This window comes from Alternaria hordeiaustralica, assembly GCF_023758085.1.
Source record: "Alternaria hordeiaustralica strain BMP 2776 chromosome Unknown scaffold_43, whole genome shotgun sequence".
Lineage (NCBI taxonomy): Eukaryota > Fungi > Ascomycota > Dothideomycetes > Pleosporales > Pleosporaceae > Alternaria > Alternaria hordeiaustralica.
The window spans coordinates 108,963-135,458 of record NW_026056815.1 but is presented as its reverse complement, the minus strand read 5'-3'; the positions used below and the strand labels follow the sequence as shown (position 1 = coordinate 135,458).

General features: G+C 52.4%; 9 protein-coding genes across 9 annotated transcripts; 4 read left to right on the top strand and 5 right to left on the bottom strand.

Moving 5' to 3' along the window:
* Positions 1–2: 2 nt before the first annotated feature.
* On the bottom strand, positions 3–1,854 carry J4E84_010603 (uncharacterized protein; the record flags this gene model as incomplete). Its single annotated transcript, XM_049393158.1, has 3 exons — positions 3–1,268; positions 1,317–1,411; positions 1,458–1,854. 3 exons carry the CDS (start codon positions 1,852–1,854, stop codon positions 3–5), a joined length of 1,758 nt encoding a protein of 585 aa, XP_049239150.1.
* Positions 1,855–2,236: 382 nt separating this feature from the next.
* On the top strand, positions 2,237–4,397 carry J4E84_010602 (uncharacterized protein; the record flags this gene model as incomplete). The annotated part of the gene is made up of 4 exons (XM_049393157.1): positions 2,237–2,328; positions 2,376–2,710; positions 2,761–3,170; positions 3,219–4,397. The coding sequence occupies 4 exons, from the start codon at positions 2,237–2,239 to the stop codon at positions 4,395–4,397; spliced, it is 2,016 nt and encodes a 671-aa protein (XP_049239149.1).
* Positions 4,398–4,468: 71 nt separating this feature from the next.
* J4E84_010601 (uncharacterized protein) lies at positions 4,469–4,883 on the bottom strand (the record flags this gene model as incomplete). Its single annotated transcript, XM_049393156.1, has 2 exons — positions 4,469–4,734; positions 4,802–4,883. 2 exons carry the CDS (start codon positions 4,881–4,883, stop codon positions 4,469–4,471), a joined length of 348 nt encoding a protein of 115 aa, XP_049239148.1.
* Positions 4,884–5,464: 581 nt separating this feature from the next.
* Positions 5,465–8,217, bottom strand: J4E84_010600 (uncharacterized protein; the record flags this gene model as incomplete). Its single annotated transcript, XM_049393155.1, has 3 exons — positions 5,465–6,209; positions 7,138–7,872; positions 7,922–8,217. The coding sequence occupies 3 exons, from the start codon at positions 8,215–8,217 to the stop codon at positions 5,465–5,467; spliced, it is 1,776 nt and encodes a 591-aa protein (XP_049239147.1).
* A 552-nt stretch (positions 8,218–8,769) lies between these two features.
* On the bottom strand, positions 8,770–10,081 carry J4E84_010599 (uncharacterized protein; the record flags this gene model as incomplete). Its single annotated transcript, XM_049393154.1, has 3 exons — positions 8,770–8,807; positions 8,860–9,419; positions 9,468–10,081. 3 exons carry the CDS (start codon positions 10,079–10,081, stop codon positions 8,770–8,772), a joined length of 1,212 nt encoding a protein of 403 aa, XP_049239146.1.
* An 830-nt stretch (positions 10,082–10,911) lies between these two features.
* J4E84_010598 (uncharacterized protein) lies at positions 10,912–13,341 on the top strand (the record flags this gene model as incomplete). The annotated part of the gene is made up of 4 exons (XM_049393153.1): positions 10,912–11,162; positions 11,219–11,445; positions 11,497–12,166; positions 12,249–13,341. 4 exons carry the CDS (start codon positions 10,912–10,914, stop codon positions 13,339–13,341), a joined length of 2,241 nt encoding a protein of 746 aa, XP_049239145.1.
* A 2,816-nt stretch (positions 13,342–16,157) lies between these two features.
* J4E84_010597 (uncharacterized protein) lies at positions 16,158–20,118 on the top strand (the record flags this gene model as incomplete). Its single annotated transcript, XM_049393152.1, has 3 exons — positions 16,158–17,571; positions 18,407–18,963; positions 19,627–20,118. 3 exons carry the CDS (start codon positions 16,158–16,160, stop codon positions 20,116–20,118), a joined length of 2,463 nt encoding a protein of 820 aa, XP_049239144.1.
* Positions 20,119–21,291: 1,173 nt separating this feature from the next.
* Positions 21,292–22,457, top strand: J4E84_010596 (uncharacterized protein; the record flags this gene model as incomplete). The annotated part of the gene is made up of 3 exons (XM_049393151.1): positions 21,292–21,494; positions 21,540–22,032; positions 22,077–22,457. The coding sequence occupies 3 exons, from the start codon at positions 21,292–21,294 to the stop codon at positions 22,455–22,457; spliced, it is 1,077 nt and encodes a 358-aa protein (XP_049239143.1).
* An 822-nt stretch (positions 22,458–23,279) lies between these two features.
* Positions 23,280–26,198, bottom strand: J4E84_010595 (uncharacterized protein; the record flags this gene model as incomplete). Its single annotated transcript, XM_049393150.1, has 1 exon — positions 23,280–26,198. One exon carries the CDS (start codon positions 26,196–26,198, stop codon positions 23,280–23,282), a length of 2,919 nt encoding a protein of 972 aa, XP_049239142.1.
* Between the last annotated feature and the right edge of the window lie 298 nt (positions 26,199–26,496).

The window sequence follows — 26,496 nt, the reverse complement described above, 5'->3', positions numbered from 1 at the left end:
GACTACGCGAAAGAAGGCTGCAACTTTCCCGCGATCCTCTCCAAAATGCGCTCTGGCAGTAAGCTTTCATACATGTGATCTGTCCACTCACAACAGACTCGCCGTGTATATGCCGGATCGATAATCTCCTCGATGCCGAACGCATTCGCAGTACGAACTGGATTCATCAGTCGTTTGTACTCGTTCTCCAACTCTGTATAACGCCTGTCGCGCGCTTCTTTGCCCTCTTTCCTCTCAATCTCCTTGAGTTCAAACGAATGTCCAACCTCAATGCCACCCTCGAGTGGTAAGGAGCCCCACACGCCGGACGGCCAAGCGACGCGCATGCGTGGGTCGCGGCAGTCCAGCATGATGCCTCCTGCTACGCCGTAGACGCGTCGCACGATGACGTTAAAGATGGGCATGGTTGTGCTGTAATAGGTCGCAGCGAGAGTGACGCCGTGCCGCATCGTTGCAGTGCGCTCTGCAACGGTTCCTATCGCGTAGCCTGGGACATCGACGAATTGGACGAGCGGGAGATTGAATACATCGAGGAACTTTAGCATGCGTGTGATCTTTTGCGAACCCAATGCATCCAATGCACCAGCGTTCTGCTCGCAGTTCAGAGACACAATCCCGACTGGTTTGCCCGCAAACCGCGCGAGCCCTACTATTGCTGTAGTTCCCCAGAGCGCTCCGATCTCGAAGAACGAGCCTTGGTCGACAACTTCGGTGATGATGGCCCGCGGGTTGTACATGCGGTTCTTGGAACGCGGTATGATCGATCGGAGGTTTTCTGACATTCGGTCGATTGGGTCAGAGCAGTCGATTGCTGGAGGCAGCTTCGTACCGCAGTCGGGCAGGTAGCTCAAAACCGTGCGTATCTGTTCAAAACAGCCCGCCTCGTCCGGCGCCAGGTTATCGATTGTGCCATTGGTGCAATGCATTGCTGGTCCACCAAGATCTGTAAAAGAGAGTCCCTCCTCAAATGTCGCGTTCTTCACCACACTGGGGCCAGCATTGAACAAGGAGCCGATATCTGCAGCCATGACTGAGAAATGGCAAGCGACTACGCGAGCTGCTCCCAAGCCAATGGCCGGCCCCGCCACAGCACCCAGATTCGGAATACCCTTATTGAGCTGTTGTACGACTTGTGCGAACGAGGGTAGCGGAGGGACGTAGGAGAAGCCTGTGGAGCGGATGGTCGTGACGGAGCCGCCGCCTGAAGACCCGTCGACAAGTTTGACGATAGGAAGCTTCAATGCGATCGCAAGCTTCTCCATGTATATCTGCAATCGTCAGTACCAGCATGGATGGATGAATAGAATTGAGCTCACGGTCTTCTCCATAAGCGCGCCATCAGCGTGTCCAGCGCGTATGGAGAAGTCATCGGCCGTGAACACAATCTTTCGACCTCGTAATCGTCCGAAGCCTACCCGCCGTCAGTACATCTTCCCAACGCTGTCCATAGAACATACCTTGTACGTTGTTCGAAGGCACGTAGTCTTCCGGTTCCTCTTTTACCGGCCCTAACTGCTTCCACTTGACTGTCCCACTCACGCTGCCCACCTCCTGGAAGCTTCCAGGGTCAAGCAGCTGCTCGACTCTTTCGCGCACCCATAGCTTTCCTGCCTGCTTCTGCCTCACATAGCCCCTATTGTTCTTATCGGGCGTCGCGGCACTCTTGCGAAGAGTCGCGATCTGCCCGAGGATGTCTGAGTAATCAGCGGGAAGATCTGAGTCTGCTCCTTTCCGTCGTCGTCGCTTTGGCGTGTTGGGCGCGATGTGGGAGCTGACCTGCGCGAGTCGGTCTTTGGCGGTTTCGGATGACGTCGACGCGTCTTTGGGCACGGGCTTTGGGTCTTCGCCAGCCATGATCGTTAACAAAAGGGTAAATAAGGTTGTTTTCGAGCTCCAGTGATGGAGCAACAACGAAATCGTCACATCTCGATGATGCGGACCAAGATGGGATGGTCGTGGTGGAATGTTGGGGTAGAGCTGGGGAACCGAGGCATCTTCAAGCTCCCCGCGCTTGCCCTCCTCCATCGCACTCCACCAAACCGCGACCATGTCATTGTGGATGAATCGAATGTTCAACGAGCGTCCAGCTTTGACATATAATCCGAATCGCATTCCAGCTCTCAAAAAGCCTCCTTGACGACGGACAGCGTGATCTCGCCTTACCTAACCAACGACTCGTCCACTCGAGTCATTACACTGATGGTATAGTGGCATAGGTACCTAGGTATACCCACGAATGTACTGCTTGACCGATCCATACTGCTGGCTGGACTCCAATATGACGCGACCTCCACAAAGACCCATCAAGCGACTTCTTATCGCGAATAGGTCAGTGGCCAAATAGTGTCCTGGTGAGCGTGATTAACTGTCTGTAGGGGGGAGATAGCAACACGAATTATCTCTTCAGCGCGAGAACTCGACATTGAGACGTTCGCAATCTACGTATCAGGCGACGACTCGCATGCCGTCCGAGCAAGCCATGCGATCAGACTATCATCAGCTTCATCTTTCATGAGTATTGATGATCTTATCGGCATCGTCAAAAAGCACCAAATCGATGCTGTACATCCAGGATACGGCTTTCTGTCAGAGTCAGAAGAATTCTCGAAGAGAATCTGGGAAGAAACCGGCGCAGCAGTTGTCGGCCCTGGGTGGGGTATCTTGAGTAATACTGGAGACAAACTCAAGGCGAGACAGCTTGCTGAACAATGTAAGAGAACAGGCGCGTTAGAGTTGCAAGATTACTTACATGTAAAACAGGCGACGTCCCAGTATCTCTAGCACTCCAGCAACCGACTAACAAAGTCGAAGATGTTCAGCGCTTCGCCTCTGAAGTCGGCTTTCCAATCATGGTCAAAGCAGTAGATGGAGGCGGTGGCCGTGGGATTCGTCTCATTCGCAGCGAAGACCAGCTTGCCTCTTTAGTAAAAAGAGCAGTCGAGGAAAGCCCGTCCAAGCAAGTCTTTGCAGAAAAGGCTGCAGTCGATGGCTTCCGGCATATCGAAGTACAGATCATTGGGGACGGTACTGGAAACGTGACGCATCTATGGGAACGCGAATGCAGCATCCAGAGAAGATACCAGAAGATCGTTGAGCTGGCACCAAGCGTTGTGTCTGACCGCAAACTGATTGCACAAGTCATTGAAAACGCTCTGAAAATGGCGAAACATGTAGGTATGAATGCTAATCACGTTTCTGTCTTGCTAATATATGCATAGATACAATATTTCTCTCTCGGCACCTTTGAGTTCCTCATGAACCCATCAACAAAAGAGTATTATTTCTTGGAGGTCAACCCTCGCTTACAGGTTGAGCACACGATCACAGAGTCAATCTCTATGACCGACATCGTCAAAGCACAGCTCTTACTATCTCAGGGTGCTTCTCTGGATGATTGCGGCCTACCAGTGGCCGAGAGGAACCCGGAAGTTCCTCCTCCAGCGCATTCGATCCAACTTCGCGTTACTGCGGAGAATGTTCAGAGTGATTGGTCACTGTCAATTGGCAAGATTACATCTTCTCAGTTCCCGTCCGGCAACGGCATTCGGGTTGACACGCATCTCATCAGCGGCCGACCCGCCGTGGTATCCGCAGATTTCGACAGTCTGATCGCAAAGGTCATTGTAACAGCGTCATCATGGAAAGATGCCGTTCGCAAAGCCCGGCGAGCGTTGGATGATACACAAATCGCCGGAGTAAAGACAAACATCGACATGTTGAAAGCCATCGTCGCACACCCAGACTTCCTGCACGGACAATGCGACACCCAATGGCTAGAAAGCAAACAAACTGAGCTCCTCCAATCAAGCCAAAACCTCGCTTCAGCCAGCCCAAATACCCTCACACACATTGCGCCATCCTCCTCGACAGCTTCAGTCTCAACAGCCAACACCCTCTTCCGAAAAGGTGACGCTTGGTCCATTTCGATCTCCACCCCCACCATGAAGGCCAATGAGAAACCACCGCCACACCACCTTGAACTCACCCGTGTTCTTCGAAACGACTTCCCCACGTCTCTCAGCGCAGAACTTCTCTTCACCACGCCCTCAACAGCTTCATCTACCACGCCCCAAACAACGCCTTATACCATAATCCTCTCTTCAACCTCTGCGAGCGCATCAGCAGCGACGTCGCATCACAGGCGCGGGAACCCATCTGATCCATCGCATATTAGCATCCCCTTCCCAGGGAAGCTTGTAGAAGTGCTGGTGGACGAGGGTGACGTGGTGAAGGAAGGGGACGTTATATGTGTAGTCCAACAAATGAAGATGGAGCTAGAAGTACGCAGTCCACGTAGTGGACGCGTGACTTGGGTCACTGAAGCGGAGGATGGGGAGGATGTGGCTGAGGGGGTGTTGGCTGCTATCGTTGAAAGCTCTCAGGAAACTCGTCTTTGAAATCATAACTCATTCGTTAATTCTTTACATCATCTACATTCTCTTCCATGCCGTCCTCTTCACGACACGCCTCACATAGTCTCACACCTAACAGTCGTATAAACATTATCCTTCGTCGCCCGACTATACGGGCACACCTGCCTCGCCTTGTACACAACCTTCTCCAGATCCTCCTTCGCCAGCCCACGTACCTTGACGAGCAGCTGGACGCGCAGTCCCATGTCTAGGTCTTTCATGCTTCCGACGAGTTCGACGGTGGATTCGACGATCGAGTCTTCGGGGGTGGAGGGCATTTTGACGCCGAGGGAGGGGGCGACGGCGTTCATGGCGGATTGGACTAGTGGGGTTAGTTGGGGTGTTTGCAGTGAATGGGGATGGGTAGAGGTGTATGAAAAGGAACGTACAGCATGCGCCGTAGCCGGCTGCGAACAGTTCTTCTGGGTTGGTCTTTCCGGCATCGCCGGGGCCGCCGAGGGCTTTGGCCATTGTTAGGTCGACCTTTAGGTTCTCGCCGTCTACATGTCTGGAGATGTGTCAGTTTGTTTCCTCGTGTGTTCAATGGAATAGTTCATCGTACCCTGTGCGTGCGCCAACTACGTGCGCCTTTGCCGAGTAAAGACTCGGTGCCGTCTCTGTATTCAAGAAGCGACGGCAAGATGCCGCCATGCCATTCCGCTGCGAGACGCGAACCGCATTGCGGAGCATTGGTGTGAAAGTCCTGCTAGCCATTGTGTATGAATTGAGGTTTGCGTGTGAGGGTGATGAGCGGATTGAATTTGTAGATGTCCGAGACGGAAGATTGAAAATACCAGGGCTAGATTGAGCGATTTACCTAAGCTCTACGAAAAGAAATCTGGAGCTATGACAGCTGTGACGTCCACGCGACGATCTCGCGGCGCTCAAAGTCATGACGTTTGCATCCAGCCAGCTTGGTGGATTCTAGCGCAAGGCACTCCCGCCGCTAGTGAAGCGAGATCTGGGGAGATCGCGTATTGCTCGAAGCCGCACACATAGGTACATCATGAGGATGGACGCTTTCTCCGGCTGATTTTCAAGGACTTTTGCTTTTACTGATCCACAGAGACGTGCGAACTTGCCGCCTGTTTGCCCTTGTCATCCGGTGATTGTATAGCTTTTGAGGCATGAGGTGATGACGTGCTTGCTGTAGGAGTGGGCTTGTATGCGGAAGCTCCAGAGGCTATAGCGCCCGCTTTCAAGCTATCTTCTGCTTCCAATCCTTCAGACACGCTGCATATTGGTATGACTGGTGCGGAAACGGGTCGGTGTTCGGGATTGCTGGGGGTTGCAGCGTCGTCTTGCAAATTCTCATCCGCTTGCGCTGTTCCAGCGGTGGTGGGTCTCGATTGACTCCTTCGTGGGCTCTCGTTATGAGTAGTGAAGCCCGCAGATAGGGGCGGATCGGAATGCTGATGGGCCGTGGAAGTAGACCCATCTCTTTCTGGTGGGTCTTTCCATACTGTGCATCGGGCAAGCGAGGAATAGACCAAAACCTGGGCATCTTTCTCGTTATGCACCAGCCCAGTACCCATAAGAATGTCAACGATCCCATCTACATCAACCTCTTTATCATGCCCGTCGGACTCCACAGACCAGTTCTCGGCTTCTGCATTGTATTTCAGCTTCGCCGTCTGCCAGAGCGCATCCATGAAGCCAGAAAGCAACTCAAAAGCGAAATGGGCTTCCGGCTTGCCTACCGGGATGGCAAGGTAACCACATGGACGATTCTGACCGGCCCCATGAGACGTACCGGGGTCTTGCATGTTTTCGAGACTCAGCCCAGTATATTTGTATCTATGATGTTCCCGAGAGTCCCCAACTGGATACCGACGATGAGCAATGCCCTCTGATTGCGGTGCTACCCCCCCCATCGACCGAGAGGAATAGTTCCGATATTTTTACTCGCATGTAGGATTCGAGGAACTCCACCTTCTCTTTCCAGTCCTTTTCAGAAAATACCTTTGCAACGCATATCTCGGTTGTCTCAGCCATTGCACTATACCTCCACAATGCTAGTAAAGTATGCACCACATTCTCAGGAAGCCAAACACCATATGTTTCGAGCTTCAAGCGGCGACAGTGTGATTCATTGTCGTTGGGACCCCTAGTCTCAACTACGTGCTCCCACATTATTGCTGAGTGTCGAAATTGCGGGTCGACATTACGGAACACCTCTCTTATGGCGCGAGAGAGATTCTTCGAGAGGGGATCGAGATCACCATCGAATTCAGTCGACAACGATTGCAGCCTTACTCGCAGGTCGATCATGGGATCGTTGATGGCTATCGGACCGGTGCTGGGCGTACTGCCTGGGCCGCCTGGCAAATTCCATGGATGGAATCTCACAGGATGTGTTCTTGGCCAATGCTCACCCTCAGTGGGCCATGAATTATTGCAAGCATCTCCGACTGAAAGAGCTATGGAATTGAAGTCCGGATCCAGATGAAAGTTTATCGGATGATTTGCGATCCCTCTGCGAATCCAAGCCCGAATACAAGTCATCAACAGCGTGATGCTGAGCTGTATGACTGTTGCTGACCAGTGGAGTGCTCGTAGTCCGACAAATTGGCAAATGAATCCAGTGAAGCAAAGGGCAACCGCAACGATGACTCTTCGTTCCTGATTCTGATGTCTTAGATGCGGTGAAATAGCAGCTATCTCTCTTGGATCATATCTTGAAGTGCGAATTTTCTTATCTTCAGCATGGCTCACTATGACGTACGCATAGAAGGGCTGGTCGCCCATATTCTGTCGCAGTTGCAACCAGAAGATCTTCTTCACATCAGAATCATTTTTCGGTATGAAACTCCGCTCGACAGTCGTTGTTTCGATGATATACGAGCATAGTGCTATACTCAGCACGAGTAGGCATGTTCCTATAAGGAAGGTTGGACATGCGTAGTCTTGGACAGGGTTCATGCCCTTTGGTTTTCTCCAGTAATATGTCATGGCGGTAGGTATTGCTACAGCAACAAGTTGCAGAGCGGCACCAACTATGGCAAATGTCCATAGTTCGTAGCTAGTTGGAAGGGCCTTGTGCACATTGAGTGCAAGGTTCGGTGGCTCTATGGCCAGCCTCACGGGATCATCTCTGATCCGAGCCTGCAATTCTGAAACTCGGGATCGAGCGAGCACTTGTGATGGTTTCCTCGATTTGAAGCTCAGTCTGCCAAACACGTCTGTGAACATATTCGAACGGCCTTCATCCGCCGATTCAAGAACTCCTGCGTGGTAGGCCTCACTGAGGTCGCCGATGCGAACCTGGCTAGGAGCTTTGAGTTCGATTTGATCCTGGCTTGAGACTTTTTTGGTAGACTTTGGTTCATACACAATCATCTCGAGGATCTTAGCATGGCCCGCTTGACGCACGACCCCTTCATCAGTCCAGAGTTCCGACGTTGCATATGATGTCGATGAGAGTAGTTCCAGCTCTGCTGTTGCGAGTTTCTCTCGCGCACTTTTGATCAACGTCAGTGAGGCTACCAGCTTGTATCGGAGTCACTTACCGACCAATTATAGCCTTCAAGACTGTGATGTTTGAAACTCGAATCGCGGAGACTACCGTGGTGATTATTCCCAGTGGACCGACAGCGAGAAGTATGTGATCGGCCCAGCCAAGCGACATGCTAAGAAATTGCTTGGTAACTTGTTCTCCGAATAGCGTCAAAAGAGGCGCCAAATCGCTGCCGAGGTTGTTGATGAAGTCTTCGCCATTGAAGCCGTCTGAGGGGGTAGGCGTGGTGATGATCGGTATTGCTGTTGGTGTGCCGCTGCTGGTCGAAGTAGTCACGGTGGGAGGCATGACGAAGATAGTAGTGTATAGGGAAACAGCGAAAGACAGCTAGGGTATGGATAAACTGCGCGAGGACCTGACTTATAGACAGACAGATGCAGCTGAGTTATTGCGCAGAACAAAAATGCCGCAAGGCTGAGCATGACACTTCTGTCAGCAAGGCGCATGAGAAGCCTGGGTTATTCCGCCTTCAGTTGGCGTTGCCTCGGTTGAAGCCTGGATGTCTTCCAGTGTTATCTTGGGGATGTCAGAGGAGTATTGATTGAGAAGAGGGAGGATGAAAGAGAGTTGCGGGGCTCAGGCTGAGAGATCATATACCATCACCTGTAGCTGAAGCGAAGGTGCATGAACAAGGCTGAATTCTCAACGAATGAGAGGTCCGGGCCGCGTCTGACAGCAGGCGCCTATCTCTGCACCTGAGTGAGGAAAGAACAGACTCCCGGATATGACTAAGATGTAACTCGTCAGTGTTCAAAGTGGGTGGGGTGTATACGAGGGGCGTATCAGCGTTGCGTCAATGATAGCAGTTTCGCATGTCAATTTCCCTCAAGACTGATTGATTCAGTAGTCTATAGTCTTCTTGATCGCATCGTAGACCCCTGTCAATGTCAGTAAAATAGAGCACCCACATGTCAATACGCCGCAACTCACTAGTAACATCCGGAATAACGAACTGCTCGAACATAAGCCCGGTATGCGTCGCCCACCCAGTCACCCTCTTCACAGGCGCCTCTAATCTGAGGAAAGCCTTCTCCTGGATCGTAGCAGCGACCTCAGCCCCCACACCGGCATTCATCATACTCTCATGTACCACAATCGCCCTCCCAGTTTTCTTCACGCTTTCCAGGACCGTCTCTCGGTCCCAAGGGTATATTGTCCGCAGATCTATCAGCTCAACGCTGCACCCAAAGTCCTTCTCTGCTGCTGCTATCGCCGCTGAACATGTGTATAATGGTGTGCCGTACGACACGATCGTTACGTCTTTGCCTGTTTTGAGGACTTCAGCCTTGTCGAGCGGGAGGTAGAACGCGTCGACGGGTACGTGCTCGACAGCAGCGCGGTATAGTATCTTGGGCTCCATGAATATGACGGGGTCTTGACAGCGTATTGCGGAGAGGAGTAGGCCTTTGGCCTGGACGGGTGAGCGGGGTATGACGACGCGTAGACCGGGCGTGTGAGTGAAGAGGGCTTCTGGGGATTGTGTGTGGTAGCTAGTGACGTGTCAGCGAAAGTCCGTATAAAATACTTTGATGTCTTACAGTGCGCCATGTCCGACACTGCCTGATGGCATGCGGATGACTAGTCCCCCACAGTTGACGCCAGTGCTCCCCGACCGGTATCTGTACTTGGCCGCCTCATTGTGTATTTGGTCAAAGGCAGGGAAGACGTAGTCTGCGAACTGAACTTCGGCCACCGGCTTCATGCCCTCTGCAGCTGCTCCTATAGCGAATCCCACGAGTCCCTGCTCGCTCAAGGGAGTGTTGAAGACGCGCTCTGTGCCGAAATCTCCAGCGAGGTTCATGGTACACCGGAAGACACCGCCAAATTGCACGTCTTCTCCGAACACCATGACGCGTTCGTCTGTTTGCAATGCATATCGCAGGGCTTCGTTGACGGCGGTATAGAGGTTTATGCGCTTCGTCTGGCCTTTCTGTATTTCTGCAGGGAACTCGGGATTCGCAAGTGAGGATTTGGCGGTGTGGTGGAGAATGGGGGTTACATCGTACTCTACTGTGCCATTGAGGCGTGCGCCAGGTGCGGCAGAGGAGTATTGTTTGCGTTGAAGGTGGTGTTGACAGCGGGGTCGGAGTGGTGCTTGCGGGCGAAGCAGATAGCGCGACAATGCGCGGATTGATGGTGTTCTACCAGCCATGTCTATAGAAATGAGAGCAACGAGTTTCCCCAGAACCCCAGAAAAGGTACATGCAATAAAGTCATGCTGGGCACAAACATGTGAGCCGACGGTTGTGCGGGTGTATGCCGCGGCTACCAGCGGCTCTCCAGGTTTCAAACGTTGCGGAGTTTAGCGGGCGAGCGCCGAGAGAGGAAGGTGCAGGCACGTGATGTGGCTGCCAGTAACGTGACTTGGAGCTTGCCAAGGCTGGAGGCGCTGCATAATGACGATTGACGCCAGAATGGTTCGCACGGCAGGTGGAGACTAGCGCGTTCAAACTTCGATGGTTTGCGACAAATCTCCTAAATCACTGTGCGATTGTGATACGCAGGGCTTGCGATTGTCTTTCATTTGGGTATACTGCAGAGTATGGCAAAGACGGCTGCGATCGTAGGAAGACGGCACCGTGTTGGACTTGGCGCCTAGTCTTGAGCCTGGGGAAAGCAATACAGGCTAGCGGGAAGAAGCCTCGCCCCGGGGTCAACTTTGTGTCCGGCCCCTTGTACCGAAGACGCGTACACATGCTGTGATCAGAGGCAGATGCTATTGCGTGGTAGAAGGACAGGCTGCTGTTAATTACGCTGGGTGTATACAACGGGCTGAGGTCTGACACAATAAGACTGCACGCGCCTTTGTCGCCTTTGGGAGGCTGCATCATACGTCTAGATCCCGGCCGTGCGCAGACCCACCAAACCGCTGCTTCCGCATCATTATTTGCGCGCCCACCACAAACCTTGGAATCCACCTCTCTCGCCAGTCCATCTCCCCGACTCGGACACTCTTCATCTTCCCGCACTGAGGTGCTTCCCATGGCCATGAGCGCCCCTCGTCCTCGCGCAGCAGCCAATGGCTCGATGCGGACTGCTCGCCTCGCCTTCATCGGCCTCTTCCACGCCTTCGCGCCCATGGTGACCGCGTTGCCCATGCCCTTTGGCGACGCGACCTTCAAGACCGCTGGGGAGGAGGTCCCAACGGACAACGATGGAGAGCGCTGGCTTCTCCTGGGTATCGCCGTCGCGCTTGTCTTGGCCGGTGGTGTGTTTGCAGGTCTAACCATTGCGTGAGTACATCGCAGTCCCGCCGTCGAGTCACAACGCGCTAACAGCGACTCTCCAGCTTGATGGGCCAAGACGAAATCTATCTCCAAGTCCTTGCTTCATCCGGCGAGAAGCACGAGCGCAAGAACGCGGCCAAGGTGCTGAAGCTGCTCGAGCGAGGCAAGCACTGGGTTCTGGTAACGCTACTCCTGAGTAACGTCATTACCAACGAAACCCTTCCTATAGTCCTGGACAGGTCCCTCGGCGGAGGATGGCCTGCCGTTGTCAGCTCCACGGTCCTCATTGGTATGCGCACCCTCTCTCTCACCTACTCTGTTTACGTCTAACACGCCTCAGTCATCTTCGGTGAAGTCGTCCCTCAATCCATCTGTGTGCGCTATGGTCTGCCAATCGGCGCCATCATGGCACCCATCGTCCTCGGCCTCATGTACATCATGGGCATCGTCGCCTGGCCGACTGCCAAACTCCTCGATTACCTCCTCGGAGAAGACCACGGTACCGTTTACAAGAAGGGTGGCTTGAAGACACTCGTCAGCCTGCACCAGTCGCTCGGACTCGAGCACGAGCGCCTGAACGAAGACGAAGTCACCATCATCACCGCTGTGCTGGACCTCAAGGCCAAGGCTGTCGGCAACATCATGACGCCCATGAAGGACGTCTTTACCATGTCGTCCGACACTATCTTGGACGAAAAGATGATGGACAACATCCTCTCCGCTGGCTACTCCCGCATTCCTATCCATACACCTGAGAACGAGAACAACTTCGTTGGTATGCTTCTGGTCAAGATGCTCATCACATACGACCCCGAGGATGCCCTACGTGTACGCGACTTTGCTTTGGCCACCCTACCCGAGACACGCCCGGAAACGAGCTGCCTTGACATTCTCAACTTCTTCCAGGAGGGCAAGTCCCACATGGTGCTAGTCTCTGAATTCCCCGCTGAGGCACGCGGTGCCGTCGGTGTGGTCACTCTGGAGGACGTTATCGAAGAATTGATCGGAGAGTAAGTCGTGCATCCTCGAAGAATACTCTGGCGCCTACGTTGTCGCCGGATCTTCCAACCAAGTTTGTACTAATAAGACCAGGGAAATTATCGACGAGTCCGACGTATTCATCGACGTGCACAAAGCGATCCGACGCATGGCCCCCGCCCCTCGCGCCCGCGTCCCTCGAGGCAAAGTCGTCACCGATATTCCCCGCAAACCTTCCGAAGCACAAGCTGTAGACTCCGAAACAGACGCGGAGCAGAATGGCAAGCCGGCGCCACGCAAGACCTCTCTACCCGAAATGCCTGAAGGCCACCCCAAGCCCTCTTTTCTCCTTCGTCGCCGTAGCAGCGGCAGCAAAGGGGCTGGTTCACCTCTTCGCAGCGATGATCCGACCGTTATGCAGCACCTGAAGCATCTTGGCCCTTCGAATGTCGCGACTAGACCCAAGCAGACTCGCATCAACACTGTCAAGATCAAGCCCGGCCAGGCAGCCGTGACCCCTGACATTCCCAAGACGATACCGGAAGACTCCCAGGCCCCAACCGAGGCAACTCCGACTGAGGGTGTAATAACCCAGGATTCTCATGCGCCTGAGGGTGGTATTGGCGAGGGCTTGCTAGCATCGGCAGGTCGCGAAGCCAGCGACGGCGTACACAGCGTAGCCGTGGGATATGGCACCATGGCTCCAAGTGGCGACCGAATGTCGTGGAGATCTGGTCGCTCGGGTATGAGGGAACATGACGAAGAACCTACGTCTCCAAAGGGTGGTGCGAACGAAGACGACGAAAACACCCATCTCCTGGTCGACAACCGCAACGAGAACGGCGAGACGAACAGGTCACGGGCACGCTCGGTCAGCACCATTGCCTCTCTGCGCTCGATGCGCTCGCGCTCGCGCAGTCCCTTGAAAAAGCGACACACTGCTCGAAGCGGTAGCATCTCTGAGAACGTTGTCGATGTCAATGGCATCAAGAAGATCGTCTTGGAGACTACCAGTTCCAGCGACTCGGAGGAGAAAGCGAACGGCAGCCAAGTCGATGGTCAGGATGGAGAGAAGCACTCTGAAGCCGAGTCTTCGCATGCCGGCGGCAAAGGCGCAAGCAAAAAGAAGAGGAAGAAGCGAGGTAAGAAGAAGAAGGGTGGTGCTGGCGACAGCCACGAATCACAACCTCTGCTCGGAGACAGGTAACCTCATTACCCGTTTTGAGCATGTTGTTAATCCCGGTTTCTACAGAGGTCATGAGCGAAATCGGTGCGAATGCGAGTGCGAAGTTTCTCAGTCAATTCGAGTCTGGCAAAATTAATTGGCATGCATTGGCGTCTTCTCCTTCTTCTCCTTCGATGTTCAACGGGAAAATGGATGAGAATAGTGGGCATTGTTAAGGACTGGTATCTTTCAGATAAGTGTATTATAAAAAGGTGTGTCGTTTCTTGGACGATGGGTGTCGTCTGTGAGCTTGAAATATATATCTTGCAAGCTCGTGTACCCTGTCCTTTCTTTGATTACGCGACATGACATATCAAAGTTGTCTTGGCATCGTCAACAATGATCGTAACGTTACGTCCCAACGCGAGATCTGCCTCTTACCACCAGTCTAGTCCGACCAGGGATCATAATTCCTATCCCCACAATCCCCCGCTACATCCGACCACGTCAACACGTCTTCATCATCCTCAAGGCACCCACACCACCCCGGTCTCGAAGATGACGGACGAAACCCCTTCGAACTAACCCCTTTCTTAACACTAGTCTTCTTGCTTTTGCCGCCGTAGTACTCCTTCCTCTTCCTCTGCCCCCACATTCTCAACTTATTCGGCTGCTCAATACACCACAATACTACCTCCCTAGCTGCGAACGCATCTTCAACGGAATCATGGCCTACTTTGTCGCCACCCTGAATCTTGATGTCGAGTAATTGACTGGATAGGTCTTTGAGTCCCCATCGTCTCTTCACGCCCCGACCTACGGCCTCGGCGGCTAGTATTGCTGAATCAACGATGCGGTCGTGTCGGATGCCCAGGGCTAACAAGTCATGCTGTAATGCGTGGCCGACGAGGATAGTGTCGCTATCTACGTACTTGAACAGCTCCGCGCGTGCTTCAGACGAGCCTTTCAGGACTTTCCCCTGCAACACCGCAGACGCCATAGCCTGTCTAGTGATCCCGCTGTATCTCGTCCGCCAGTCTGTGACAGGTTCGGTTGGCTGAACGAGCGTATCGATGAGTACCTCGTTGGTGAGGTAGTCGATTACTGAGATGCGGGCTAATGAGGATGTGTTGTTCGGGTTTATGCTAACCATCTCGCAGTCGATGCATATGGCCGCGCGCTTTGGAGTTGTTTTGTAAGGGATAGGTAGCGTTGTTCCGAATTTATATTCATTGGCTGTGAGAGCTGGACGGGCGTGGCAGTGTAAGATGAGTGCTGTAAGTGCTGCGGATTGTTTGATGTCTGGGATGACGGTCCAATCTGGAGGTGGGAGTGTTTTGGGGGGTTGCGGGTTTGGTGTGGTGGCTTTTGGCTGGGGAGCTTTTGGCTGGGGAGCTTTTGGTTGGGGAGCTTTTGGCTGGGGAGCTTTTGGCTGGGAAGCTTTTGATTGGGGTGCTTTTGGGTTCGAAGCTTTTGGATTGGGGACTAGTGGTTTGGAGGCTTTTGGTCGTGGTGTGGTTCTCTGTTGGGTGCGCTCCTTGATGAATGTAATTTGTTTGGATGGTCGCGGCGTGGAGGACACATCTTCGGCATTCGACCACGAAGGTATCCTTATATGACATGAAGACTCAGTGTCTGTTGCGAGAGTAGTCCAAGCCATTGTCGTTGCTATCCCGACACGAGAGGCTTCGAACTCGGCGTTCTTCGGAGAAATCGTGCCTGGGGGATTGATCACCTCCGGAGTAGAAGCGCTGTCACTCGCAGTGGTAGGTACCGCATGCTTAGACCTAGAATGATCTGATAAGGCTATGGCACTGGCGAATGCTTTTGTACAAGAAGTACATTTGAATGCTGATGAAGCAGGTTTGGAACTCTTCTTTGGTGCCATTGGAGTGACGTTTTCTTATCGACGATAAGAACGTGGAATCAAAGACTGTAGTTTTGCTTTCAAGGAGGAACAAAAGTTATTCTGAGTATGAATGATAGCGGCGGGACGGGCTGCTAGTGATACCTGCCCAGGCTTCCATGCTGTGTAACAACGGAGGGCAACCGCAGCCAACCCCGCCCACTCAGTATCTGCCACGTTGGTCCAGCGTTCATGCACCTGGTATTCATTGCAGTGATGAGACCTTTGCATGGTAGTAGATTGGCCGTTTTCTGCACAAATGTATGATCCTAGTGAGTTCGCAGGGAAGCACGGGAATTCTAGTGAAAGGCTGAGGTGGCGTTGCCTCACGGCGGTTTCGCGGCACTAGGTTGAATGGCTTTGAAGCTTCGGTGTGGTCACTAATGAAGAGTATGGGTATCAGCATCGAAGCAAAGTTTGATCAGGATGCATTCTTGGTGCAGGTGGGAAGGCGCGTTCCAGCCCTGGAGTGACTGTCGGTGGCGCCATTCCCAAAGAGGAAAGGTCTCAGAGCGGGTTACGCCCAACCTCGGGAGCAACACCTCAGTGCAGTGAACAGTCCGACCTCCGAACCACATCGTCAACGCCGTTTCAGAGCCACGGCAGTTCCAATGACAATAAACACGCCCAGCCAAATTAGGAGAGTAGGTGATGATCAATAAGAGAACGTTGCACGTCGCGGCTCGCGTCGTCATCTCCAAGCCCCGCGTAAGGCGAGCAATTGCGCAAGGCGCCCAGCGGTATGGCCATTCAAGCACCAGCCTTGCCATCGCGAGGTACCGCCGGCAGTATTCCAACAATTGCTTGGTAATTAGGGAAGATTTTCGTCAACCAACAGGGATCGCGTGGGTGTCCTAAAGCTTGCGTTGATGCTTATCAAGCTCTCCAGCTATATAGCGTCGCAGCTTCCCCGCGAATGTCGTGCTACACTACGGGCTCGTAGAACGCAAAGATGTTCTCTGCCGCCTCTTTGGTGCAATCTCTGTTACTGGCATACTTTGTCTACATAACGACTTACAGAATCTTCTTCCACCCGTTACGCAACGTTCCCGGTCCGTTCTTTGCACGATTCAGTAAGCTATGGCTTGCATGGCACGTCCGAAAAGGACAATCACACGTCCACTTCCCCAAGTTGCACGCGCATTATGGACCGATTGTGCGCATAGCACCCGACCAAGTCCTAGTGTGTGACGAAAACGCCATCAAAACCGTCTATGGAGCAGCGACGTCGTTCACGAAAGGGGATTGGTACCGCATAGCTGGCGCACCTGACAAAAGCCGGAAACCCGCCGAGGAGGTTCTCGATATGCTGACAGAAACCAACATGGAGAAGTATCGCAGGCAAAGAAGAGCCATTGGGCCGGCCTACAGCATTGCGGGGTTAGAAAAACATGAGGGATTACTTGATGCCTACATCGATCAGTTCGTTGGCAGGCTGAAAGAGTTTGGAGGGAAAGAGGTCGATCTTGCGGAATGGACTCATATATTCTCCTTGGAGTCTATGAGCCAGTTCACTCTTGGCAAGAGACCAGGATACACGGAGAAGGGCAGTGACGAAGGGAACGGAGATGCCAGCGATGCGTTATGGCAATGCTTCACTGTGATTGGCATCTTCCCAGGGTTCGTAAACCTGATGCATGCGATTCCCAAAGTCGGCATGTTGCTGGTCCTACCCGCGTCGCTACTTTTGGGTGTAAGACTACCGAAGGTTTGGCCCGTCTTCAGCTTCTCTGCTCCGACCATCATGCAGAGGTTGAAAGCACTGGAAAGCACGAGAGATGTTAAGTTCCCTGGTGACCGTCCAGGTCTCTTCCATGACCAAGGGACAGATACGGAGACTATGGAGCAACACGTGGATGGCATTGAAGAGACGGATATGCTTGCTACTTTGATGCGCCTCCATCATGACAAAGAAGCGCGTTTCCCTCCTTCCTGGGTTCTTTCAATCGCACTTACCAACTTCGGTGCCGGACACGACACACTCATGTTTACACTCTCCTCGGTCATCTACCATACGTACAAGTCGCCAGCCATTCTCGCCCGCCTACGCAAAGATATGGAAAGTCAGGGCATCTCAAAGAATACCAAATACTCCGAAATGATCCAGAAGGTACCATTGTTCCTCGCCATTATGAAAGAAAGCATGAGGATTTGGCCTACGCTCGGATGGTACATCCCTCGCCTCGTGCCCGCTTCCGGAGCTACACTATGCGATACCTACCTTCCACCCGGGACTACGGTCGGGACTAACCTCTGGGCTTCACACTTTGATCCTGAGGTCTTCGCAAATCCAAATAAGTTTGACCCAGATAGATGGCTTCCTGGTGGTAGCAAGGACAAGATGAAGGAGATTGGCAGAATGGACAGTATGTGGATGGGATTCGGGGGTGGAGGTAGAAGCTGCCCTGGACAGCATCTCGCGAGGTTCTTCGTTGTCAAGACATTGGCTCGTTTGGTTATGCAATGCGATTTGGAGGTGACGGGAGAGCCGAAAATTGGCGGTTGGTTTCAGTGTACGATGAAGGGCGTTGGTATTAGCATCAAGGAGAGGAAGGTGTACGGATAGGAGTGAAGGAAAGGTGGCGCGTACGTCTGCGTCTCGGAGTTTTGCAGTAGGTGCAGACGGCCTCCTGTCCGGTAAGCTTTCCAGGCGGGTACCTGATATCATTTCGGCAGTCGATCCTTGTTCTAGTATTGGTAGATTGCGATAGTGGTGACGAGGAGGCGGCGCTTCTGCAACCAAAGGTGCGGCCCGAAGCGTCGGAACGAAGACTTCCGATCTCGGAACCGCCCAGCGAGCGCATTCCACCTTCACACCCTTTGGCTTCAACGCTGAACACCTTGAGGTCCAAATCATCTCTCATGCCTCATCATGTGCATTTCTCTCATCCCGCGAGACTTCCTTTCGGTATTCTCATAGCCTGATATGCCCCGCCGATCGCCGATCGCACTCTATCCTGCTTGATTGTGGCGCCAGTCGTCCAGTGACGCAACAGGAAATCAGCCCCCAATTGTTCTCCATGCAGCGGCACGGCACGGGGAGTATTAGCAGAATGCTTCGCGTTCCATCGATTCGAGCTGTATACACTCTACATGTCTGTCAGCATGGAGTACAATTCAGGTAAGGATTGCTCAGATAGCGCAGTATTACCTAGTAGCTTGCGTCCATCCCAAATTGTAACGGGGCTAATGAGACTCCAGCAGGCCGGGGATCAGATGAGATTAGCGAATTTCCTGACATCATAGTCACATCGCACGATGAGCTCAACACGCCGGGAAGACCGCGCATCGATCTTGAACCTTTGTTCTACGATGGCCATCGCCAATATGGAACTAGCCCGGGGAGGGGGGATGCTGCGAGGAAGGTTCTTGAAGATTGGGAAGAGAGATACAAAGCCAACCCAATCTCTCAGGTCGATTTCTTTCGCCCGGAAGAGCTAGACTCAATCTGCGGCGCCTCTTCAAGAGACGAGGACGACAAACTGGAACTTGACGTTGGTGATGAGCTGCTGACGGACCACACGGTACCCCAAATCGTTGTTCATCAGCCAGACGAATCCAACGCGTCTGCAGGTTTCACCGAGAAACCATCGTTGAAGAAAGCACTTCCATTAGGGCAGGAGGCACGTTTCGCGCCGGTGAATAATCTCGAGAATACACTGAGGCCCGCTATCCGTCTACGACGACATAGCTTTAGTAATGTCTCCGTACAAGACCTCACCAGGGAGCCAAATTTGAACGCGTTCGCGAAGCCAAAGGTCCACCCAACACCACAGCCATGGAGTCGCATCGACGCGGGCCCGAAAGGTGGATGGAAGATGCGTTCACGGTGTTCGCCTTGGCCAGAGAGCGGGCACCTCGTCGATATTGTGGTAGTCTATCTATACAACTCCGGCTTGTGTGACACGTCTACGGACGCCGATATTGACCTAGACGCTTTCCGACACCAAGCCAAGCCTCACGTGGCAAGCCTTAGTAACGCTCCAACGCAGCCGATTCGCCGTGCACGAACAGATATTGGAAAAATGCATCATCAAGTTTTGCCGACCATTTTCACGAACACCCAAAACCGCATAACCTTTGAGAGCGTCAATCCTCGACCCGTCAGCTGGATACAGGATGAGAACATGCTGCAAAAACGATTGCCTGGCAGCCGGGTTATCACTGTCGGCTTTGACTTGTCTTCCATGCTCTCTACCGTACCTGATTTCGAGGCTGCAGCGCAGCAACTCCATGAGCGTTTGTGTCAACTACGAGAACAGCGTCAAGCACCCATTGTGTTTCTTGGTCACTCATTCGGCTGCTTAATCATACTGCACGCGCTCGTATCGCTTATTCCTAGCCCTGTTTTGGCCTCGAACGTCTTACCCCATACCGCGGGAGTGTTTTTCTTCTCTTGTTCACTTTCTGGTCCTGAAAAGTGCGCTCGATCGTTTACCAAGATCCATGAAGTGAAGCCCAATGGAAAGGTTTTCAATGACCTCCTCAGCAGCGCTTCCATGAGCCAGATGCGCGAGAAGGCTAAGACCAGCTTAGTATCTTCACGACAAGGGCAACAAGACGCGTCTAGAGGTCTACTACGTGGGAATCAGAGTTCATCAAACATCAAGAATATCGCGATCGGGTTTCCAATAACCCAGATTTACGCCCAAGGAGATGATCAAGGGACTGGTCAGGGCTCAATTAGCGAACTCTTGGGCACTCCGACCCGTACCTTGATGTTCTCCCGGGATGCGGCACACGTGCTCAAGTTTGCCGCTCTCGACGACGTGGACTTCATGCGATTGACAATGCTAATGAAGGCCAATGTCCAATTGTTTGGTCTTCTGCGAGCGTCCATCGACAACAACCCAAGGGAGGTAGACGCCCTACTCAAAGAGGGTGTCAACCCCAATCTGCGTGACAGGCTGTAAGTGTACAGGTCTTTCTTAGCTTCGGGGATTTCGAGTCGATATAGTGCGACCTTGTACCGTGCTACAAAGTATGTCTTCTGGGACATATTAGTAAGCCGGGTGCACTCCATGAGATGCACTTTGAGTAATAACTGATCATGTCAAATAGGCACCAAACGCCACTTCAAATTGCCGTACGACTCAATCATGAGAAACTTGTTCACAGCCTTCTCAACGTCGACGGGCTGGATGTCAACGTACGTGATAGCCAGCTGAATACACCACTCCATCACGCAGTCCGCAACGGAAAGGAGACGATCATCACGGCTTTGTTGCACCATGGCGCAGATATTGCAGTGGAAAACACACACAAGCGAACGCCAAAAGCCCTTGCCGAGAGACATAAATCCCGTAGGCACATAGCGAAAATGTTGCGTAGTCGCGTGGTGAGAGGACCAGATCATCGTCCCAGCGCCCAGAGGATTGGTAACGGTCGACCACCCACTTCGAAAGAAGGTAAGTTAGCCTGCAAGAATTATCAAGTCACGGTCACGGAAGTGTATGTGTCAAAATCTAGCGACAAGCATTGGAGTGTGAACATTTCTGTCGAAGCGCTCCTGTACGGAAGCACCCCTTTGAAAGATATCCTTGGGCAGGTGAGGCCCAAAGAGCTTGCCGCGAAAGTACCAGTCTGTACTTGGGTGCATGTTCCAGAAAACAACGTAGGTTCACAGCCCATCTGGAATCCTCTTGCACATCGCTGACTTATCACAGATGGTTTGGGTCGAGGTATGTAGCGTGTTGATTCCGATTACTAGCGTTAACCTAGGTCAGGATCTGTTTTCGAAGCTAGGCCTACATCCCGCTATATGGCAGGAAACGAGGCGATCTGTTACAGGATCTTTGAGCAACGTGCGTTACGTGTGTAGCTGTTCCCACGTTTACTGAATAAAACAGCGAGCCATAACACCTCACATCGGAACGAGTGATCATAATTCAATCTTTGTATGCTTCGTATCATAGCTTTTTGATGAGTAGTGCTGACGTGCTTAGATCCCTTTCTTGAGCTATGAAGCCAACATGCGACACGAAAGACGGACGGAATATGTTCATGAGGTCGACCAACAGCACTCACTGCAAAATACCACCGATGCGAACATAGCAGGATCAGTGACAATGGAAGTCCTACGCAATATGTCGCACAAACTATCGTCAAAAGAACCCGAACTTCTACAAGTACCTGTCAGACACAGTCTGAATTTCCAACCATCATCTGACGATTGTGACTCCGATTTCTCAGACACCTATGACGCGGACGATCCTGATGATCTGGAAGAAGAAGAAAAGGCATTGGTCACCGCATACCTACATGACCCTCCAGCTCTGCATATCCGACGGTAAGTTGCTACTCGTTTGCTTGAGTATATCTGCTAATGATGCAGGACGTTGGACCAGTACTACTACCATATGCTTGACAACACGAAAGAGCGCGACATGGACCAGGTAGTGTCTCGATGGGCAAAACAGATGAAATCCGAGACTCGGCACAACATTCTTATGGTGGATCAACTTTGGCTTTGGTCTACTCATCAGAAACCGTCCCCATACAAAGCTCAAGACAAGGCGTCTGAAATTCGAACAAACCGTGAGCAGATGGGCATGAAAAATGGAAGCTCTCTGGAGGAAGAGCCTCAGGACCACTACGTCATATCTTGCTTCCCAAGCAGAACAGGGACGGGCCAGCATGCGCACCGCGTTATGGACGATCTTAGACTACTAGTCTTGGATCCGACGCACCGCAAACGATATCCCATCCGTAAACCGGAAGACCTTACTTCACGCATATTGGAGACCTGCTGCAGTGTTTTTGATCGACTACTAGATGCGGAGCCGCTCCGCTTCTTCCAGATGTTCGAAGAGAGTGTTGGAACGATAGTAAGTTTTGAAAGTAATACTCTGCTCACTATGGCTGACTGTAGAAGGACGACAATGAGAGTCGGCTCTTTCGAGCGTTCCAACGCGGATCCACACATCTTATGCAGCTCAAAGCGACCAACAAGTACTACGAAGAGAAAAAGAACAAACTTCTCGTCGATCTTCTGGATATCCGCGAGGAGGTGAAGCTCCTAGTTGAGATAAAGGACATCCTCGATGAGATCAACATCATTCTTTCGGTACTAGACATACAACGGACGGTCATCAAGCAGCGACGGAAGGCGGAAGGATTCACTTTCCTAGGCTCGTCAGCTGCAGAGGTTCTCATCAAAGCCGACATAGATGACTTCAAGAAGCTTGAAGGTCACAGTCGCACAATACAGGAGAAGGTATGGCGGACATTGCGAAGAGCAGAACCGAGCTAAGTCACAACAGATCAATACTTTGATGGACCTCAAACAAAAGGCTGCAAATGCCTGGGAAGCACGAGAAGCTCGTGAAACAACAGTTGCGGCGAGTAAACAAGGAAATGTGAGCAATCTCCATATTGTTTTGTTTTCCGCGGCTCACAATTTGCAGACGATCTTGGTATTCACGATCGTGACCATAGTGTTTCTTCCCTTGTCCTTCATGTCATCCTTCTTTGCAATCGGCATTGCCGCTTTTCCCAAGGACAATGTCACTGGAGAGACCAACTGGCCGCTCGGCATCGTTACTGGGTTATTATGTAAGTGACGTTCCCCATTGGCGCTTTCATTATGCCTCCTCTCGCTAATACATCCCCACAGTCGGCATTTCTCTCAGCGTTTCCATTCCCCTCATCGTTCTCGCACTGAACATGGAGCACTGCGCAGCGACTTATCGAGAACTACGCGACAACTACTTCGCGCGCATTGGGATGTATCTTATCGCGTTAGCGGTACCCGTAATACCAGAAAGATGGGCCAACATATTGGTGGAAGAATGGAATGCAAAGCTGCGAAGACGCTATGAGGCGTATACAGAGGATGGGTCACGAGACATCATGTCTAGCTCCACGTTGATGGTTCACAAAGAGCGAGAGGAAACATCGATAAATTAAGTGTAGTAGCGAATCAGATGGAATGAATTCGATGGAGCATGCTTCTATTGTAAGCTTAGCTACAGTGCTGACAGCCAGAGCGATAGCACGTTGCCTTAAAGGTTTTACTTTGTATACCATGAAACTAAACAGGCCTGCAGCCTACATAACGATAAGATCTCACAATTTAGTCAACCCAACGTTTGTGTATGCTCTGAGGTGTTGTTGAAGTCTTCGCAACAACACCCTCAGCCAGCTGCCATACCCGGGCGAGCACCTCCTCCGCCACCTCGCTTCCAAGCCAAGCGCGCGCCTTTTCAACAACCAACTCCCAAGTGTCCTCCTCACCCTGCATCTTCTTCTCCAGAAACAAAACTACGATTGCAGTAGCCAGAAGTTGCTCTGATTCTGGCCCGTTGAGCTTGGCTTTCGATGAGCTAGCGGCGTCACGGTCGAGCTTCATCTCATCAAACGGAAGCTTATCGATAGCTTCCCATGACCCTTCAAAGGACTGCCGTGCGATGAGGCGCTGAAGGAGGGTGCCGGTCTCTTCCTGTACTTTCTGCCTTTGTGGTGGAGAGAAGGAGGGGCCCATGGCCGACCGACTCGACCGTTTCGACGAACCAAACCGACCCCTTGGTTCTAATACTTGCGCGGGAGATAACGTGCGCAGCGCTGACGGTTGGCCAGGATGAGCCATGGGTGCTGCACTGGCTTTCTCGAAACATCCAAAACCCATGTCTTGGTCAGAGTCGGAATCGTCCACTGCGTTATTCATACCAAATAGTGCAGAGCCAGCAGCCATGTTTCTGGCTTGGAAGTGCCCGCCTTGTCCGCCTCCGCCGCCTCGCCCGCCTCGCCCGCCGCCAGTACGGCCAAAGGGACCGCCGCCGTAGCCTCCACGGAACATAGGGGAGGGTCCAGAACTCGCCGACGCGGATGCAGGTCCACTGCCAAATCGGGTATCGCCACCATAAGAAGCGGCTACTGGTGATCTGCATGCTTGGCCATGCTCCACGACCTCCCAGTCATCGTCATCCGCTAGATCACTCCGTTTGATTGTCGATTCCAGAGCTTTTTGGCGTTTGTCGACGATTTCGGCCTCGTTAGACTCTACAGCTACAAATGAACAGTACTTGCCGCCGACCTGGAACTCGACTCCAAGACGAACAGCCTCTCGTCTCTGAAGCAACAGATACTGGGAGCTATATTTGTTCTTGAGCAGGACGTCAGTATCGCCAACGGTAGCCTCGGATAGCCATCCATGACCATCTTCGAGCTCCTGTGTTGCTTTACGTGCAGCAAGTTGATGAATCATCTCGTCAGTCTCTTTGCGGACTTCGACCGGAATTTCGAGCTCCAACGGGCCTTGGGGTGAGGTGCCCTTGAGGACAACACTCTTTGGTTGCAAATGTGATGACTCTGGAGACATGAGGAGATAGACACAGGTGCGATTGAACGGGAAGAGCGCTGGTATCTCGTGAGGTGTCTGCAAAAGCGTCGGGCGCTTAAGTTCCGGTAGGCCCGCGAAGATGTCCTTTGACTCGCCGTCCTTGGGATGCTCTTCCGCTGCGTCCGGATTATAGATCGAGATGGGCTTCGCGTCGGCGTCTGGGGCTTTGGTTTGCTTGTCGTCGTTATCGTTGTCCAGGTGAAGGTTAATACGAAGGTTGTCGGCAACAGACTCGACGCTGTCATCTTCGTATTTGACTTCGAGACGGTAGTCCTGGATATGAGGGGTGAGTGCACCCTTCAGCATGCGAACAATCTTGCTATCAAGCTTTTCGTTATTTGCAACCATCTGAGCGAAGCCTCTTCCGGCCCTCGCGACGCCTTCAATGAGCGCACTAGACACACCTCCGCCTATACCGATGGGGAAGACACGGACGTTGCCATTCTTCGTGTTTTTGGAGATGTAATCGAACAGCTGGTCTTGAGCCCAAATGTCGCCATCGGTAAGTAGCATGAGCTCGGTAGGAAGTTCGGTGTTGCGAGCTTCGAAACAGGCCTTGACCGCTGTGAGGGTCTCGGTCCCGCCAAAATTGGCCCCGAACGCTTCTACATGTCGAATAGCCTCCTCCAGTGTATCTTGGCCATACAACTGACTCTGTTTCCAAAGAAACGAGTGACTGCTACCGAATGAACAGATGTTGAACGTGCAGCCGATAGGGATCGATTTCAAGAAGACCTTGAGTGCCGACACCAGCGTGGGGATCTGATCGCCCATGCTACCCGATCGATCCGCAATGAAGATGATCTCAGGCTTTTGCGACTTGAGGTTGAACTTCGGTACCAGTGTGGTCATCAATGCTCGCTGATTGGCGAGCGTTGTGTGGGTCTCCAGGATCGCCTGAGGTACGCCGACGTCTTTTGCAACCACCTGTAATACGAAGTCCTTGTCTAGACCTGTAGTACCTAGGGAAAGCGTGGCTGAACCTTGCGAGAGCAAGGCTTCCTCATCTATGGTACTTGTTGAAAGCGATCCAAGCGTTACTTCGATGGGATGTGATGGCGAGATGACCTTCTTGATAGGAATACCTTCTGCCATCTTGACATCCACGGTAATGGAGATACCCTTCGAATCAATCTCGGCCGATGTCTCTTGCAGCTTTCCGGGATAGGATCCGTAACGGGGCGAGATAGACGCAGGGATGGTAAGACGAATTCCATCGACTTCGGCATCGTGCTTCAGCTCTTGGATGTATTTGATGGACACATGCACAGATGCGCCTCCGGGAACGTTGCTGATAGCAGTTGAGAAGACATCCGCCGCCTCATCTAGTCGTTCGAGGAGCGCTGCGGCTTCGCCTTTCTCCTTGGCCTTTTCGTAGGTCTTCTTGGCTTCGTTCTTCTCCTTGACTAGGCCGTAGATGGTACGCTCGCCGATTTGGCAGAAGAACTCGACAACGCTGACGCCGTCGAACAACGGAAAGGCATATCGAATCTCATCCAATGACTCCTGGGACCGGTTCACGAATGTCTGCGTCAAGGTAGTGCGGGCGGCCGTGGAGATGATCGTCGTGTGGGCGTCAACCTTAATTTGGGGGAGGTACGTTCGCTCCCGCGTTCCGGGATGGGAGATGTAACAACCGCACACGTGGCGCATCGTTGCTGTTCTTGTTCGAGGATTGATGGGATGAGAGGAAAAGTTGTTGGTGTCTGTCAAGAAACAGCGCGTACGTTCCTGATATACTTGACCGGCCGGCTGCTGCCTGTTACAACCTTGGGTGGGGAAGTTCCTACCACAGAGGTATGATAGGCCCCCAATGGTCGTGCCAAACTTCGAGCTCATGAGTCACAAACTGCGGGGGTCGTACCATCAAAAGGGTCCGGATCACGGTGTTGAGAGCCCCATAACTCGTTTGAAGCTGTTCCCATTGACGAGCCTTTCTCTTTTTTTGGTA